Source organism: Aythya marila, assembly GCF_965140915.1.
Source record: "Aythya marila genome assembly, chromosome: 1".
Taxonomy (NCBI): domain Eukaryota; kingdom Metazoa; phylum Chordata; class Aves; order Anseriformes; family Anatidae; genus Aythya; species Aythya marila.
In genome coordinates this window covers 56,712,800-56,729,919 of record NC_139042.1, presented here as the reverse complement: position 1 = coordinate 56,729,919, position 17,120 = coordinate 56,712,800, and the positions used below count along the sequence as shown (strand labels likewise).

At 35.7% G+C, this 17,120-nt stretch overlaps 1 protein-coding gene across 1 annotated transcript in view; it reads right to left on the bottom strand.

Moving 5' to 3' along the window:
- ITGBL1 (integrin subunit beta like 1) overlaps positions 1–17,120 on the bottom strand; it is a gene marked incomplete at its 5' end in the record, with an annotated part of 146,147 nt that overhangs the window by 9,436 nt on the left and 119,591 nt on the right. Inside the window, one exon of the mRNA XM_082784743.1 lies at positions 11,373–11,489. Within this exon, the coding sequence (XP_082640869.1) occupies positions 11,373–11,489 (117 nt within the window). The remainder of the gene's footprint in view (positions 1–11,372; positions 11,490–17,120) is intronic.

Genomic DNA, 17,120 nt, shown 5'->3' with positions numbered 1-17,120 from the left:
CACTGCAACTTGACTTTGTAAACCAGGAGGCGGTACTGATAGCAGTGCAAAAGAGAGACAAATCTTGTAGTTGCAGCAAGTGGAATTCATTAAGGTTTTACTGATAGCCAAATACTTCACTAATTTAAAATAGAAAATACTGGAACCTCCAAAATCTTGGAGCTGTTCATATTTACAGCCATGTAAATGTCATTTTCATAGCCCAGATTGTGTATTGATTGCTCCTTATTTCTTTGGTCTGCTTACCTACAGAAATGTAAATGCTCAGTAATAATGACACAGCTTTATTATGAGAGTATTCTAGCCCACTTTTGCAACTGACATTCAGGAATTAAAAATTTACATATATGCATTTAACATATATCAAATACTATACATCGATAGCTATTAATAATAGACACTTGATGCTACTTTAGCTTCTGTGTTGGACTGGGAAACAACATCTATACCACAAACCAAAACACAAGACGAAGAAAACAAGCAGACATAATTTCCCATATGTTGCTTCCAGTTAGATGGCATACAATGGTCTACAAAAACTTACTATGGATAAGCTACTGTCAGAGCATTTTTATCTGCCTTGTTAATTCTTTTCTTAGCAACATACAGATTAGATTTAAGAATACATCAATTACTGAAGAGCAAAATGCTCAACTTGATTTAGGTGTTGGAAAATTATTTATGGAGATAGAAATACTTGTACTCATTTTAGCAAAGAATAGTAAGAAATCCATGCTTATTTAACCAAGGAAATAATTTTGCTTCATTCTTCTACAGTCATTATGATTTAAAGTATGCACAGAATGGTCATGTCTGTAAAGCCTTCATGCAAGTCAAATAAAAAGGTAACAAATAATCCATTAATTTTCAGCAAATAAAACTTAAAATAATTCCCCACAATTTCCCACATAACATTTACATGCTTTTTTTTTTTTTTTTTTTTTTTTTGGGTTTGACCCTCCCTTCTAGAGCCAGCTGGAACTGGCTGTGCACAACGCGGGGCAGCTTCTCATCTCACAGAGACCACTGTGCAATCACTACACCCAGTACAACCATATAAATCCCCAAAGCATAAAAAACTCTTTTGTCTTGAGGAGTGTAATTTACTCAAATAATATTTACTATATTATGAGGTGAGATGAGATGTGAGGTGAGGTGAGATGAGACAATGCTGGAATTACTGGAACAGGAATCATCAAAGACTTATCTACATCTCTCTCAATTAGATTTTCTCTCTACAATATATTCAGATGTCTCCTCCGACTTATTTGCAAATCTTTCAAGATGTTGGGCTTCCATTTCTGGTGGAAGAAGAAACCAAAGGGCAATAGTTTTCACTATTATGATGCTCTCTCTGTAGCCCCTGCTGCAAGCTTCCACCCTGCCCTGCTAGGTCCATTGCTACCCATGTCCAAAGGCACTGAGGCCAACTTTAGTCTGTCCTGGCTGCATGACCTACATCTTCATACTGAAATTTTGTGAGACCTAATGGGCAGAGCCTGGGGGTGCTGCTGAGTGGTATATTTGCAGCCAGGAGACCCAGGCTGAACCATCAGTGCTACAGTGGAGTGGAGGCTGAGGCTTGTGGCAGCTCCTCAGGACTGTGGGGTCTCTGTGGAAGCCGTGGCAGCTGGCCTGTCCCCTCCTGGATGATGCCAGCTCAGGCAGCTGCAGCTCTTTGGGGGCCTGATGATCCACCTGGGTAGTGAGCATGCAAGTGCTTAGCCCAATGCTTGTTAATTCCTCACTGTCTTCCGCATATGCTAGCCTGTAAATAACTGCTTTATTTGGTCCAGTTATGTATATCCTACTTGCAGACAGTCTTTGCATTTGTCTAAAGATGGCTGAACAAGCCAATGAAAAAAAAAAGGGCCAAAACATCATAACCATTGCTTTCAGTGAAATTCAATATTCAAATTATTTTGAAAGTGTCCCAGTTTCATTCCAATGAATCTCAGACTCTCAAAATAATGAACAACAGCAACAAAAAGCATGTAAGGTCCTTTTAGATCTGAAGATAATTCTCTTCATGGAGGAGTTTCAAATTCAAGAATACAGCAATCACAGAAAAAGCAAAGGACAAAAGGAAAATCTCTAATTGGATGTGTAAAGTTCAGCCCAACTGAACTGGCTAACATGATGAAATACTGATTTAACTGTTCAGATCAAACAGATTTACTGGAAAGTGTTGGTCTATCATCAATTCAGACTTAACATAAAACACAAATTAAAATCACAAACAAGTTGCATACTGCAATGGCTCTGAGACTATAAATCTTCATTCATAAAAATCAGTGTTAATGAACATTTAAATATGTAATAAGAATGTTTTAAACATTAATCTTCAGTAGAAAAAATAAGACTGATAGTGAGGCAAAGGAGAGGAAAAGATCATATTAAAAAACCTGTCACTTTTTTTAGAATTATCAATAAATCCAATAACCACAAGATTTAAATGTGAAAGATGAATGCAGTGACAAAAAAAAAAAAAAAGCTTAGACAGATTACTAGCAGAGGTAATTGGTAACCCCGATTGACCCAAATCAACTTAGACATTGAAATGAGTTATTTCTTACCATGCTTAGAAAGAAAATTGTATGGCTGCGGGGAACTTCAGTTCCAGAGAACACATGCAGTCAACTCCAAATGTTGTCAGACTCCACTAACTCTACTAGTTAGGAATGAGAAGTCTGTACAGCCAAAGCAAGAATGATGAAATAGATATCAACGAATATAAATAAAAATTTGGTTCTTTGGTTCTGAATAAAACTGACATAATAAAAACCAAAGAGATGCCAAAAAAATAATAACTGGATGAATAACAGATTTTAAAAGTGTTTTAGGAATATGAAAAATCTCAGCAGAATGCAAAATCCTCGATTTAGAATGAAACAGTAAATGAAACAAATATTTCTCAATATATTTAAATATAAACAGGATCTTTTTTTTTATTACCCAAGAATAGTAAAGTATTTTCCATTATATTATTAACATAAAAGAATATTAAAAATCTTCTGTTGGGAGAAGTATTTCTAACCTGCCTGCATATACTAAAAGAGTTGATTTAAAAAAAAGTACTTGATCACTTTTATTTTTATTGAATCTTGGAATGCCAGGAGAATGCCAGGAGACTGGAACAGCTGTGACAACTACAGTCAGAGAAACCTAACAAAAATCTGAAACAAAATACTGATTGTCTATTATTTTCATAATAGTTTGCTTAGTGTTGTCCAAGTCTAGTAAAGGTGGACTGTAGCTCCAGCTTGAGGAACGCAACAGACAGGTAACTCAACAGAAACATCCAGTGGAATGCTGCAGTGAAAAGATCTAATGCAATCCCCATATGCATGTAAGAGGAGAGAACTGAGTTGGAACAGAAGTGAGTAGAAACATTTAGAGCACTGATGAGATGGAAACTCACTGTGATAATCCATATTTCAAGAGATTTTGAAAAACTTGGAAAAGACCCAAAAAAGTTCCAAAGAAAGAATTCAAAAGGCAGAGAAAATGGCTTGTTGAAAGACCTTCAAAGATTTGTATCTGTAGCCTGGGAAGAAGAAAAAAAAAACAAACAAACCTACCACAGAAAGACAAAGCAAGAACTAGAGAGAAAAGCTGATACTGGCAAATTCATCTCAGAAATGAAACAGCAGTTACACCAGGATGATCATTATTGGAACAAACTTATTTGTGATGTTGACATAGGCTGCCCATCTCTTAGTCTTCAGAGCACAGATGGATGCCCTTCTCAGAGACAGGCTTTAGCTGCACAAAGTACACAGACTTCAACAGAAGCGAAACCTGTGTATAGTGTAATGGCTGTAGTCTAATGACTCTGTATAGTCTAATATATAAAGTTCAACGTATAAGCCCCTTTTGGCCTTTGTGAATTAGTATCTATTAGTCAACTTAAATACTGATGCATTAGCAATTTATTTATTGCTCATTTCAACAGTAAGATTCAATTAGAAAGCTTATTCCAATCCTAAATCATGTTTTATGCTGTCTTAAAAGCTGAACAAGCTAAATTCTCTATGCATCTATGTGAAGTCTCACCTACACGAATGTCTGTGTGACCAGGACAGAAATCTGTAGTACATTTAAAAGAAAAAATATGAAATACTGAGCCAAGTAAAACCAACTGAATTTAATACAGAATACACCATGCACATTAGTACATGCACTGGCTACCTTTTGAATATATTTGTTGTTGCCCCTGGATGTGCCTCAGAGCTAGGATGATGCAGTTAAGAGCAAGGACATAGGCTTTGAATCGCTGACTCTCTACTTAGTGTTACCATATGGTCATTTGTACTTCCTTTTTTCAGCACCAGTTTTACCCTCTAAGCATGTGTTTGATTTTTTTTTTTCCCCAAGAGAATCATCAGCATTCATTTTTCAGTAACAAACATCATCAAAATCTCTACTAAATAGCATAAAAATTCTAGTGAATTTTGTAACAAAGACTGGTACTTCAGATTTCTCAATCAAGAGAACTTAGTCCCCTGCTCTGAAGAGTTTACTATTGAAAAGATGGGGAAGAAAAAAAATAATGTTATTTGCACACAACAGGAACCAAAGAGAAATTATGAGTTCAGTTCAGATGCCTAGCACCATTTGACATAGCCTAAAATATCAAGGATTTCCTCATGGCAACTACACAGGTCTCCCTGTGTCCTTGTAGAGCCACACTGGAGTCAGGTAGGATAACTCTGGGCATTGGAAATCATACATAGTACCTGTGTTTGGAAAATTGAAGGCTTTCAACTGCCCCATATAGTCTGTGAAATTCATAGTAGTCAGGAGTTGAATTCTTATTTCTGAACTTTCAGACCCGCCAGTTTCAAAAGCTGTCTGTGGTTGGAAGATAGGCTGGTATCATTTTTTCTTTCCTATTTGGTGTTCCTAAGCATTTTAGCTGTACTATGTCCTATATACTTCTGTTACCGTGAAGCAGTATTACTGCAAGAAATGAGGAAATTGTCTAACAGCAACTGCACTATAGTATTAAAAGTTAGCTTTGCTTAATGAAGCATATCATTAATCATAGTTTTCTCATTTTTATGGTTATGGCCTTACTGGTCTCCTAAGAACATGCCATCTGAAAATGTCATGTTTCTGCCTCACTGCACAGATGAGAGAATAAATGTCATTCATGATTTCTGCAGTATGGACCTAGAAACCTTCATTAAAAATAATTAACCATTTTTGTAGTATATCTTTACCATATAATAATGCATAGTTATCTTCCAAAAAAGGAAGTCAGCATGTAGTCTGAATCAAATTACTTAGCCTGGCTCAATAGTAATGAAAAACTTATATTCAAAGAAGCATGGCAATCAGGGGCAATACCAGCCTTTTGAGAGGCAGTTCCTCCATTGCATGTCCTGGTAATGATTATGTGATCCTACAATCCTTCACTAATTTTAAGAACATGGTGTGAAAGTTTGTGTCTGTTGCAAAACTTTAAAACAGAAAGCTGGCAATTGTGGCTTTAAGTATATGTAGACTTTGTAAATCACAGGTGTTCCCTTGTTCTCTATCAATACATAGACTACTCTTAGAAATTTAAGATTGTTGTAAATGAATGAAAATGTTTAGGTAACCACCAGAAGAAACACCAGAATGAGGTTAAAAGCATGACCCCCACTGACAGCCAATAGCACATTCATAGCAGAAAAAACGATGAATGTATTATTTTGTCAAGACCACAAGGCCTTTACTCTAGTAAGAGCATGTCGTGATGACTCGATGTGAGCAGAAGACTGTGCTCAACAAAAAAAGATGTCAAAGCAGCACATAGTATATGTCATTCTTTTCCTTTTGAGCCCAACAGGAGCAATATTGTCCTAGGAATGTGAAGACAACAAGCACCAGACTTGCCTAAAACTTAAGGAAGTAAAAGTAAGCAAAAACCTCAGTCAAGAGAATGGGTTCTAAAGCATATAAAAGACATGTCTAAAGACCATCAGCTTGTTGACAGTCAAGAAGAAAAGACCTAGCAAGGACTTGATAGCAGGTGGCTCTTGTTCATTTTCTGCATCACACTCAAGTGATCCTGGACAAACATTTAAATCCAGACGTTTTGGTGCATGCAAGTATGTGAGCATGAGGGTGTGAGATAATTAAATCAATGAGAGAATGTGTCTGAGTGGTGAAAATTAATTTACTTGGGGATTTTTTAAATACATGTATATATATATAACTTCTTCCATAAAGCCTCATGTAGAGTTTTGCTTCACTGATTTCCTAATCTTAGAGGAGAAAGAGATGGGAAAGCAGACCTGAGTGAAGTGCTATTTATTACCTCAGCATTTTCTCCAAAGCACAGAGCAGCTCCTCCACTTTTACAAGGCTCCAAACTACAACCAGAATCCCTAACTAATGAGCCTAAACGCATTGGTAAAAACAAACAAAGAAGATAGCTGCATTTACTCTTTGATGTGACAGGATGTGACATGCCAGTTATTTCATTACCCAATGTTATCACTGTATTTTGATGTGCAGTGGCCAAAACAAAGAGTTAAGAAATCATCAAAGTCAATTTGCTTACTTGAAAACATATATATTAGACTTCCCAAGGTATTCTATTGCCACCAGGCAAATATTTAACCTACCAGAGTGACCAGGGGTTTAGTTGTTTCTTAGTGTGAATGACAGTACAAACTTCGATGACTGAATATGAAAAGGTCTCATCAAAGATGATTACCTAATTGGTGGCCCAGTATATAAAACACAGACAGAAATACTGACACCAAACAGTATGGCAGCAACCCTAGAGCTATGTAAAGGTTTTGCTATGAGTTATAAGCTTCAATCTTTGCTAAACACCCCAGTAAAGCTTGTGTGGAGCTTCAACCAATATTTTTTTTTCTCATTTTCATCATAGGATTATTAAGCAGCACAATCTTGCACCTACTGGTAGCACATGGAGGACCCTGAAAGGCTTCTGTTTGTTTCCTTCAGTAGACGATGCTTTGTTATGACAAGAATTCACAGCAAGGCCAATAACGATCCAAAGAACAAATCAAAATAAATGGAGTTCAGGGCTTTATCAGATCAATTTCAAATTGATCTTTACTGTTGTCCTGAATTCTTATTGCCTGCCTACCCTCAGTCCTGAAAGTGAGCAGAACATGTAGAAAAACAGTCAGCTCAATGAGGTGGAGCAGCCAGCAGTGATATCACTGAAAAACATTACTGGACACAGTAGGGGAACAAATGACTCTTGTAAGCTCAGGACACATCTTCAGCTTGTAGCACAGCCATAACCTCAGAGGAGCGAAAGAAGTATCTCTCACCAGGACACAGGATATGCAAAGATTAAGCATTGTGTATATCAGTGACACAGCTGTGCCAAGAAAGAACTCATGCTGGCATACCTGTGATTCTCCAGTCATTTACATGTATGTGCTGCTGTTGGCACCAAAAGAATTTAATTTGCACATGAAAATATCAGAAACTGCGTAAAGTCAAAGAAAATACGATGTAAAATATTTCTGAGAATCAGCAGTGCAATACATCAGGGCAAATCTTACATCATGGAAAGAAACTGAACTCCAGGGAACAGGTCCTTAGGTAGGTAGAACACACCAATCTCAAAAAAAAAAAAAAAAAAAAAAAAAAAAAAAGATGCATGAGAGACCTGCTCCAGACATAGAATATTAAGTCTCTGCAGAGGCATGGACAAAGGAAGGGGAATCTGTATGTTTTATCAGAAGGCTGTGGAATCTGTGCTGAGTCCTCGTGAAACTTCTGTCTTTGTGGAGAAGCAATGTCTCTATTCCTGGTACTGCAGTGATGGGCAGCTGAATTTTTAAGTGAATGACTCACTACAATCATGCAGAAACATGGTAATAAGGTCTCAATCAGTTGTACCCTAATTTATCATATCCTTCGCCTCATGTCTTTCTACCGTTGCATGGACAGCTGGTCTGGAAAGCAAGCTATTAATCAATCTCTGCTGGTCAGAGGAGGCCAGTAACAATTCTTATCCAAATGATTTAGGTTGTCATTCACATTTCTCATTTCAGCATGCATTTTATTTTGAAACACTGGTCCTCTTTCTGTGTACTTACAGGCACTCAATGCTCACTGTCAGACTCTGCACAGTCAGAGTCCAGCTTCTAATTCTCTGCAGCCAGAGTTACTACCAAGGGCTTATGGCCTGACAGTAATTGCCTAGGTAGTGACAGTGGTAGAAAAATAATAATGTAAAGAGAAGAAGGAAAGAGGAAGGAATAAGCAGTTCAGCCAGAGATTTAAGATGCTCAGGCTGAGATGAAGATTGGTAAATACAAAAGGAAGAGAGAGAGGTTTGTGCCATTAACACAAAATTAGTGGGGGTTCTTTAAATAGATAAATTGTGAAATGGGCACGAACACAAGGCTAGAATTTCCTAAAAGCGAGGAGATGAGAAATACCATATATCTAAAAAAACATTCAAAATGTTTTCAGAAATGATAGTTAAGCAAAATATCTGATAATTCGGATAAAAGGGCAGTGCTGAAACTCTCGGTCACATCAGATACTGTGAGGAGCTGAAGAGGGTAACAATGAAAGACATTCCTACATTTCATCAGAAACCGAGCGAAGAGAAATTTTAGTGAAAAGACAGAATGGAAGCTGAAATCACAGAAAATGAATAAGGAGTAAAAAGTTTATCTTATGAGTCTGAAGGTGAGGGATTTCAATTCTTAAATGGTGAGTTGAAGAGAAAGCTGCAATCAGTGGGGACTCTCTGAAGATAATGCACATGTAGACATTCCTGTACTTACACCTAAATAGGTGTTCCCTCAAGTGCTAGAAATTTAAGGAAGTGGTAAGAAAATAAATTACTGGAGTAGAGGGGTGGCCTTTTGGGCAGATGGATCAGAAGCACAGATATAAGGGCTTTGGATCTGCCAGTAGTTTAAAAAAATATATATAAAAAAAAAAATGAGAGAGAAAGAGAGAGAAAAGAAGAGAAAAGGGAAATTAAATGAAGAGCACACTCTACTGAACTCCAGCAGCCATGAGAATGAAAATTGCTATATGGAAAGGAACTGTGTGATTAGTAAGACATATATGTTTGTTAATTTGAATCTTGGCACTCTTCACATGGAAAAGCCAGACAAGCACAAATAAATACTTGTGTGGCCTGAAACAGAAACAGGGGAAGAGGGGAAAACATTCTCTGCTGAAAAAAAATGAAAGCAGATATAATCATATATAACCATGATATAGGAACATGCTTCAAAGAGTAAACTACAATCAAATGTAGAATAAGCTAAAAACAATTTGATATTTTAAAATACAATAGATAGAGCAGAAAGTAAAATGCCAAGAATATGAAAAAAATGATCTGCCAATTATTTACCACTGTAATCCCAACAGATCTACCACAAAAGTCCAACAATATTTAGAGGGCAACATTAGCAGCAGTGTGGCTTCTAATTAGGAAGACTAAAACTCTAGACACCAGCTGCACCTCATTTTGTTCAGTTAGCTGCAGGTAAGAAAAAATTCTCTGGTCTCTCTTGAGGCATTTCAGGGGTTACCTCCAATCTTGGTGGATTTAATCATCATCTTGTGTTGTGCTTACTTCTCTCCCTTTACTTACAAAAGAGCCTGGGACAATAGGAGTCCTGATATGGTGCATATTCTATGTTTTTTTTGGGGGGGAAAAAGAATAAGGAATAAACTCAGCTCCGTAGAAAAGGAAAGTCACAGGCTTGGCCTTCTGAAGTCCTGTCAATGCAGGGTGTGCACTGCAATTTCAAGCAGGACACAATCTCTTGAGTTGTGTTTTCCCATATAACTTTTCAACCACATATTATCATTATTAATTAAACTATCAGCTTGAATAAAAGTGAAGGAGTTGATCTTAAGACTACATTTGATTTGTAATTTCATGAGCTAGTTTTCCTTTCTATTCGTTATTTCAAAATTAGGAAAATAAATTTTAAGTGTATTATTTTGTAAATTAATTAATTAGTTTCTGTCATTGCCACTGGACAATGCTGTTTAGACTAAAGCAGAGACTTTATTCAGGTAATAGTGTGAATTAGGGTGTCTCCTACACAGTAAAAAATGGACACTAGCTCAAGTGTTGAGCTGATTATCATTTCAATGTGAGGCCCTGTATCCAACAGTAAAAGTTAAAATTATCACTGTGCCCTTCCTAATAAGGAACAATGGAATTTTTGTCTGTAATTTCCAAAATGTGCTATTTAATTAGATTAAACATTGTTATTGAATAGTGTAAAATATGAATGACATAAATGGAACGGATATTTTTAATCATGGAAGATGATGAATTTTGGTTTCTAGCTACTTAACTTATAACCAATATGACCTAGCTTTTCAGTGCTTTTATCTGCTTTTATGTCCTTTGAACAAAATTAAATTTCAAATTATTCTTCTTCTACACACTCATATTATTGAATTACGTTGAATATTATAAACTATTATTACTGTTGGTTAGAGACTTTAACAAGAGTTTTTCCATTCTGCTTGGCAGAGCCCTTGAAGAAATATTCCCTGTAGTCAGAATTTATATGTACACAAGGATTATGAAGCAATATGACTTTTTCTTACATAGAAATAAGAAATATAATAAAATGTGTCAGGTTTCATACTGACTACTTTGTTAATATTATGAATATTTCAAAAATAAAGCCAATAAAATATAGAAAGATATTTTATCTTTCTATTTAGAATTTTATCTTTCTATTTAGAATTTAGGACAAATACAACTCATTTGTTTTTAAATACTATATGATAGGTATGCATTTACATGTCTAAAAATAACTTGAAATATTTTTTAATACCAACATTCATTACTGAAAAATCAACAAGTGAGGTTTTTACTGTCAACACTAAAATAAACCATCTGCATATACATGTACAGTGGCAATATATCTCAAGCATTAAATTCTTCTGTAATATATTCTACTTTTTAAGAAAATAGAAATATCACTGTTACTGAATATGAAATATTCAAATGTATTGCTGGTCATTATTAATACAACATAATAAATCAACTATACTAAGTGCAAAAGAAAAATTACCTAATTTTTCCAAGTTTCCATTTAAGCATCTTTATTCTTTAAAGAACACTGATGGAAGCTGACATATACTACAACACTTACATATATGTTATTAGCAGGATCTAGTCTACTTCCCTCTGAGTGCTTCTGAAGTTTTTAAAATAAATATTCACTAACATTCAATATACACAGGGCTTGTTTCTTACAAAAATCTATAATCCATTATAACTGATCAATGATGTCAATGTCTTATAGTGCCATTATGTTATGAAATCAAGGGAAATATAAAGTTATAAACTGCCAAGATTTATATTAATTATATTATATTGAGTGAATGCATACCCCCACAGACTTCGCCATCTGCACTTTCACACTGCCGATCATCACATTCGCAGTTTTTACCATGAACTCTGTTGTCTCCTGGAGGGAAGCAAGTGCATTGGCCACATTCACATTTCCCTGTAATAACAAACAAATGTCTATGAGTCACAACTGCAGTGAAACAACTGAAATAATACAACAAACTTATTCCATAGTCTACCTCCCAAAGACAAAGTATAACTCTGTATTAATTAAAGTATCCATATAAGCCCTAAAACAAAACAAACAACAACAACAAAACACCACTATCCCTCTTCCATGGCAACCAGAAGCAAAATATATCATTGTCACATCCTGATGAAAACAGCAACAATAAGCAGTCATTGACATTGTATCTGTTTCATATCTTAACTTTGCATAACAGAGCAATGCCACATGTTTAACTGCATAATTAACCTCTGTAATTGATCTAAAATATTTAGCACAAACCTCAGAAACTCCTAATGAATTTGATTAGAATTAAATCATTCATGCACAGGACAAAGATGCAGTCTACTTTATTCATGTAGAATCATAGCTCTTTAAATACTCTCTCAGGCATTTGGAAAAAAAAAAATCTATGATTTTTCTTTTCCAGACTTGATGAAATAGAAGTAGAAAGCACAACCTCTGTCATAGTCCCCCCTCCCATCAATCTGTTCACAGGAGAAATCTACAGAGTTTAAAAGGGGAACAGATTCAGCAAGACCCACAGATTTTCTTCACCGAAGCTCTCAGAGCAGTCAGAGCTAAATGGTTAGATATCAAAATAAATATATATATATAAAATTAAGGACAATCTTAAATTACACAAATACAAGGAAGACTTAAGGTAATGTTGGTTTTGTTCCTTCCTAACTTCTAAGTTTGACTGCATATTTGTAAATTCTTTTAACATGATGCTACTACATGTTTAAGAATACACAAAATATGACACAAGGCAGGGACCAAAATAGCAAATTTGATAGGCTTGATAAGAGATAACATATGCAAAAATAGGACCACCTATAGGAGACATGCATTGGGTACAGAAACAGCTTTTTCTCTGGATCTATTCTATCCATACCATCAGTGTGACTCAGCACAGGTCTGGGACACAGGTCTGCAGAACCCAAACTTACAGTAGCAGCAAGTATTGATCCAAAACAAAAAGCCCTCTAAGCACAGCCTTTCATTATGTATCCAAACAGTTCATCATGGGCATTACTTTTTTTCAGGATTTGCTGAAATATTTTGCCCAATGAAAAAGTACTGTTAAGAAGAACCTTAATGGAGCTTTTCTAACTGTAGGCTTTGTGACAATAAAACCTTTTAGGTCAACATACAACCAGATCATTGTTACTCCATATTTTGTCAGCTTATAAATTAAATTTGTTACAATTCTTTTTCAATAAAGTCAGTCTAATTAAATCAGATTGTATCATTTCTGGACAAAATTTCCAGCTTATTTTATAGCTGCCTTGCTCTTCATCTTTCCAAGCATTAATGTTCATTGCATTTTCAAGCTGAAATTGTATGTGCCAGGATGCAGTCTAGAAGAATGCTTTATGATTATCTAAAGTGTTGTAATCTTAAAAAAAAAAAAAAAAAAATGCTGATTGAATTAATAGCAAATGCTTCATGAAACCTTTATAATATACATTACTCTAAAATGATGTTGCATTGGCAATTGTTTGAAGATATTAGTTCCAGAAAGAAACATTATAGGAAGTTCATAAGTTCACCTACTATATCATGAAATACACTTGTATTTGGTAATCGTCGACATTTAAAATAGAATTGTATAAAGAATGATTGATATTATTTGCATGCATTGCCTAAGCTATAATTATTTGCTAAGGAAACCTACATTAGTAACTGCTACAAAATAGCTCCTTAACACTTATACATATACAGAGACTTTTAATGTGTCCAACTTGTCACTGTTTGGGGATCTCAGTCTCTTTATATCCATCCATCTTAGACATCCTGGCTTCTTCAACAATGTCACATCACCAAGTGTCCCAAAGCACAGTCAGCTGCCCCTAGGCAGATAGGTACCTGGTGAACAGGACCCATCTGTTGTGAAGACTATAAAAATAAACAAAAGAACTGTCTTGAACTGGTGACAAGGAGGATGCCTGAAGGACAATAAAATCAGTTTAAGCAAGTTGTTTTGAAGAGAGGAGTCAGCAGAGATGGAAAATCCTCCAGAGGGATGAGCAAAGGAAGGTTCTGTAATGAGGCTCCTGCATGTTCTGTAATTAAGCATTACCTTCTGTAATATGTAATTTAGTAAGTGAGAATGACTTGAGAGACCAGTGTTTGGGCACTTGCACTGGCATGGGATCAGATTCCTCTCAGTCCCTGCTGCAATTAATATTTATTTGTTTTTGTTCATGTGCAACAGTTTCACTGGGGAAAACCTGAGGAATATCCCACCTACAGGCAGATAGGGCACATTTTTGTCATGTATGAGATACAAGCTCAGTTTGCCTTTTCAAAATTGAAGGGGATTTACTTTCTCACTTCTCTCATCTTAGCTAATGAATAAAACACCAACATTCAAACAGGCCAAGTTCCTTGTTGGTACTTGTGCCTCACATTTTCTTTTGGCTAGCTTTCCACAGAGTTTAGGGTATGATTTAGATCATCTGGCTGTGGATCTCAGCAGAGCTGGTTGTTTCTTGAAAATGGACAGAAACCTCAGTTAGCTAGTGCTCTGGAAAAGAATTTCCCTGAGCTATTTCTCTGCTCTGAAATACTCACAGATACAGTCATAATAGCTGAGTACACTGCTCAAAGTGGTACTCAAATTATTTCTTCACAGTTCCTTTTCCAAATATGACAAAGACAGCACAAGGAACATGAGAAGGGAATTTAGTGGTGGCAGTAAATAACTGCAACTTTGTACTGACTTAAAAAGTATGTTTTCCTCCAAAAGTACTGAGATTTTGGTTAGATCATCTAAGGTGGGCACATTCTAGAGGTAATTCAGCAGAGGATTTAAATCCATTTTGCTTCTGAACGCCTAACTAAATGAGATGCAGCAACTGTAAAATTCAAAGGCTGAGTTTATCGCCATATAGATAAACACAAAAAATTAATATCATTCTGTAACAATAAATTTCAGGTTTCTTCCCTGGGAAATGCAGAAGATGTCTGAAGGGTGAGTTTGTTTCAGCCATACCTTGCTACCTTGTCAAATGTGTCTGCTACTGAAATAATAGAAGCCACACCTTATTCTGCAACCTTATTCTCTTGGTTATTGTGTTAAAATACCATACAAATTCAGTCGTTCAAAAGTAATTTGAAGCTCACATTATACTGAAGAGGGATCAGCACTTCACTAAACACACCCTTTCTTTGTCTGGAATAATAGGTTTACCATAGCAACCTGATTATAGAGGGAAAGCTACTGCCAAACACATCCTAAATTCTCTTTAAATTCCAGGGCATACAGAAACAATTAAACACATGAGGGCTATAATATTCATCACCTTTTCAACTGTCTGAGCGAGAGCTACACTTTATGAGTAAAGAGAAACAAGTTCACCTCAGACATTTAATAGCAACTGGCTTCCTCTCCTCACTAAACAGGGACAGTAAATTTCCTCGTCTGATGACTTCAGATGAAGGTAGCTTTACGATGGATGTTGTATTAGCTATTAGTATTGAAAAGCTTTACCTACTTATTGCAATGCAAGATTCTAAAAATAGAATAATTATACAAGACATTTATTTGTCTACAGTCTTAACATTTCCTCTCACTCTGTTCTGCCATTGATGTCAATAGGAGTCTTAATTTATTACTGCTAATTGTTATTACTTGAAGATTGAAAAAAGACCAGCTTAGGGCTTTTTGTTGTTGTTGTTTATAAAGGGAATTAAAATGCCACATCTCATTAAAACACATGCGTGTTAGGTAGCTGGCTCCAGAATTTTAAAAATCTGGGCCCTAAGCATTTAGCTTTTGATTTTATTCATCATTTACTATAGTAGTTTTTCATTTCTTTGTCCAACATTTATGAAAGCATAGCTAAAGTAAACAGTGCCTTAGACTTACATTAAATCTGCTGCCATGCAAATTGCTGTGACACTAGCTGCTTGCATTAAAACCAATTCCGAGCTTCCTACATGGACTGACTGAAAGTCTCTTTTATACAGATAATTTTTATTTTAAAGCACTGCACTAGAAGTATATAACTTGTGTAATAAAACATTTTTACTCTGTTATTGCCAGGAAAAGCATCAGGAAGAAGCAGCAATAGCTTTCAATGTAAAAATAAATACAAAATATAATAAAATGTACTTCATTGTCTTTTCCTATCTATAACTCTAAAGCATAAATGATCTTTCTATGCATGGTGCTGATTTTTTATCTTCTAAATGAAAACAAATAAAGTTTTGTTTGTTTGTTTTTCTCTTATGTGTAAGGAATACAGTACCAAACTGCAGCACTAGCCTTCAGCACAAGCTGAGATTGTGCTGAAAGCAAACCAGGTTCATCAGCACCTAGGAAGGATGGTGTTTCACACTAGTGATGAACAGAAGGCAGTGTTCCTTCAGGAAGGACTTTTCTGCCCCATGGCTGTCCCAGGTTTAACATCTGAAAACACTAACTAACAGAAAACACAATTTATTTGTTATCAAGCAATCTCGGGCAATGAGCAGCTTTATTGCTGCTGTGTCTTTGTTGTCATCAGAATCCATTTCATGCTGGACAGGAGCAGTTGATCCAAAATAATGTTGATAAATGGCAAATTAGAGAAAGCGGGGTGGCAAGATTTGCACAGATGATCGCAAAGTTTCAGGGGACATGCTGGGTGGGGAGAAGCAGATATGACAAGGAAGTATATAGATAGAATATAGCAGCTTCAGTTAAGCAAAAGGAAAACTCACTGACTGGCAGAGTCAAAAGACTGCCAAAGAGAATAAATGGTACAGCAAATGAGTACAAAAAATGCAACACTTGCCAAAAATAGTGTGGACAATCTCATCATACCCTGCTCAGTCTGAAGCGTTAAGAGCAAGTGTAATCCAGTTGAGTTTAATTGATGTGGAGAAATGCATAAACTCAAACAGAAAACAGTGGACACACAGTTTATTTAGCATCTCCCATTCCCAAAGTAGTCTGCAATGGCTTCCCATACCTATAATGGCTTTTCATTAAAATAAATAAATAAATAAATAATTGTTCATATAAAAAAATGTAATGCCTAAAAAAAAAAATAGCAATGCTTTATAGTTTTCTTCACATTGCTGGGGTATACTAATGCTTTCTCTTATGCTAAACAATAGAGATGACTTGAGGAACTGTTAGTTTACTACAAATTTAGCTCAGTTATGACATAGATGGTTGCCATATAGTCAATTGACACAGAATATGTAGAGATTAGAGGAGGGCTTAATATTTCATTATAAAGAGTAATTAGGACAATACATGGAAGGATTTCCAGCTTTTAAAATGTTGGTAATTCTTGGACCTAGAGGATAGTTTCTGCGGTGCCAGATAAAGGAAACATTTGGAAGCATTTTTAATAGGTGCAAAACTATCCTTACAACCTCTTTAAACCTGTGAATATTGGCCTGATCTCACACAAAGAATGAAAACCTTGAGATTAGTTTCTTGCAAGGATTTTGGGCAAGGAGGAGCAATATTCTGCTAGGAATATCTGAACCTGAAATTCTCTAGTTATATTGGAAAAAAATAAAAGTTTTCCTCTTCTAAAAAAAGCTTTATGAACTTAT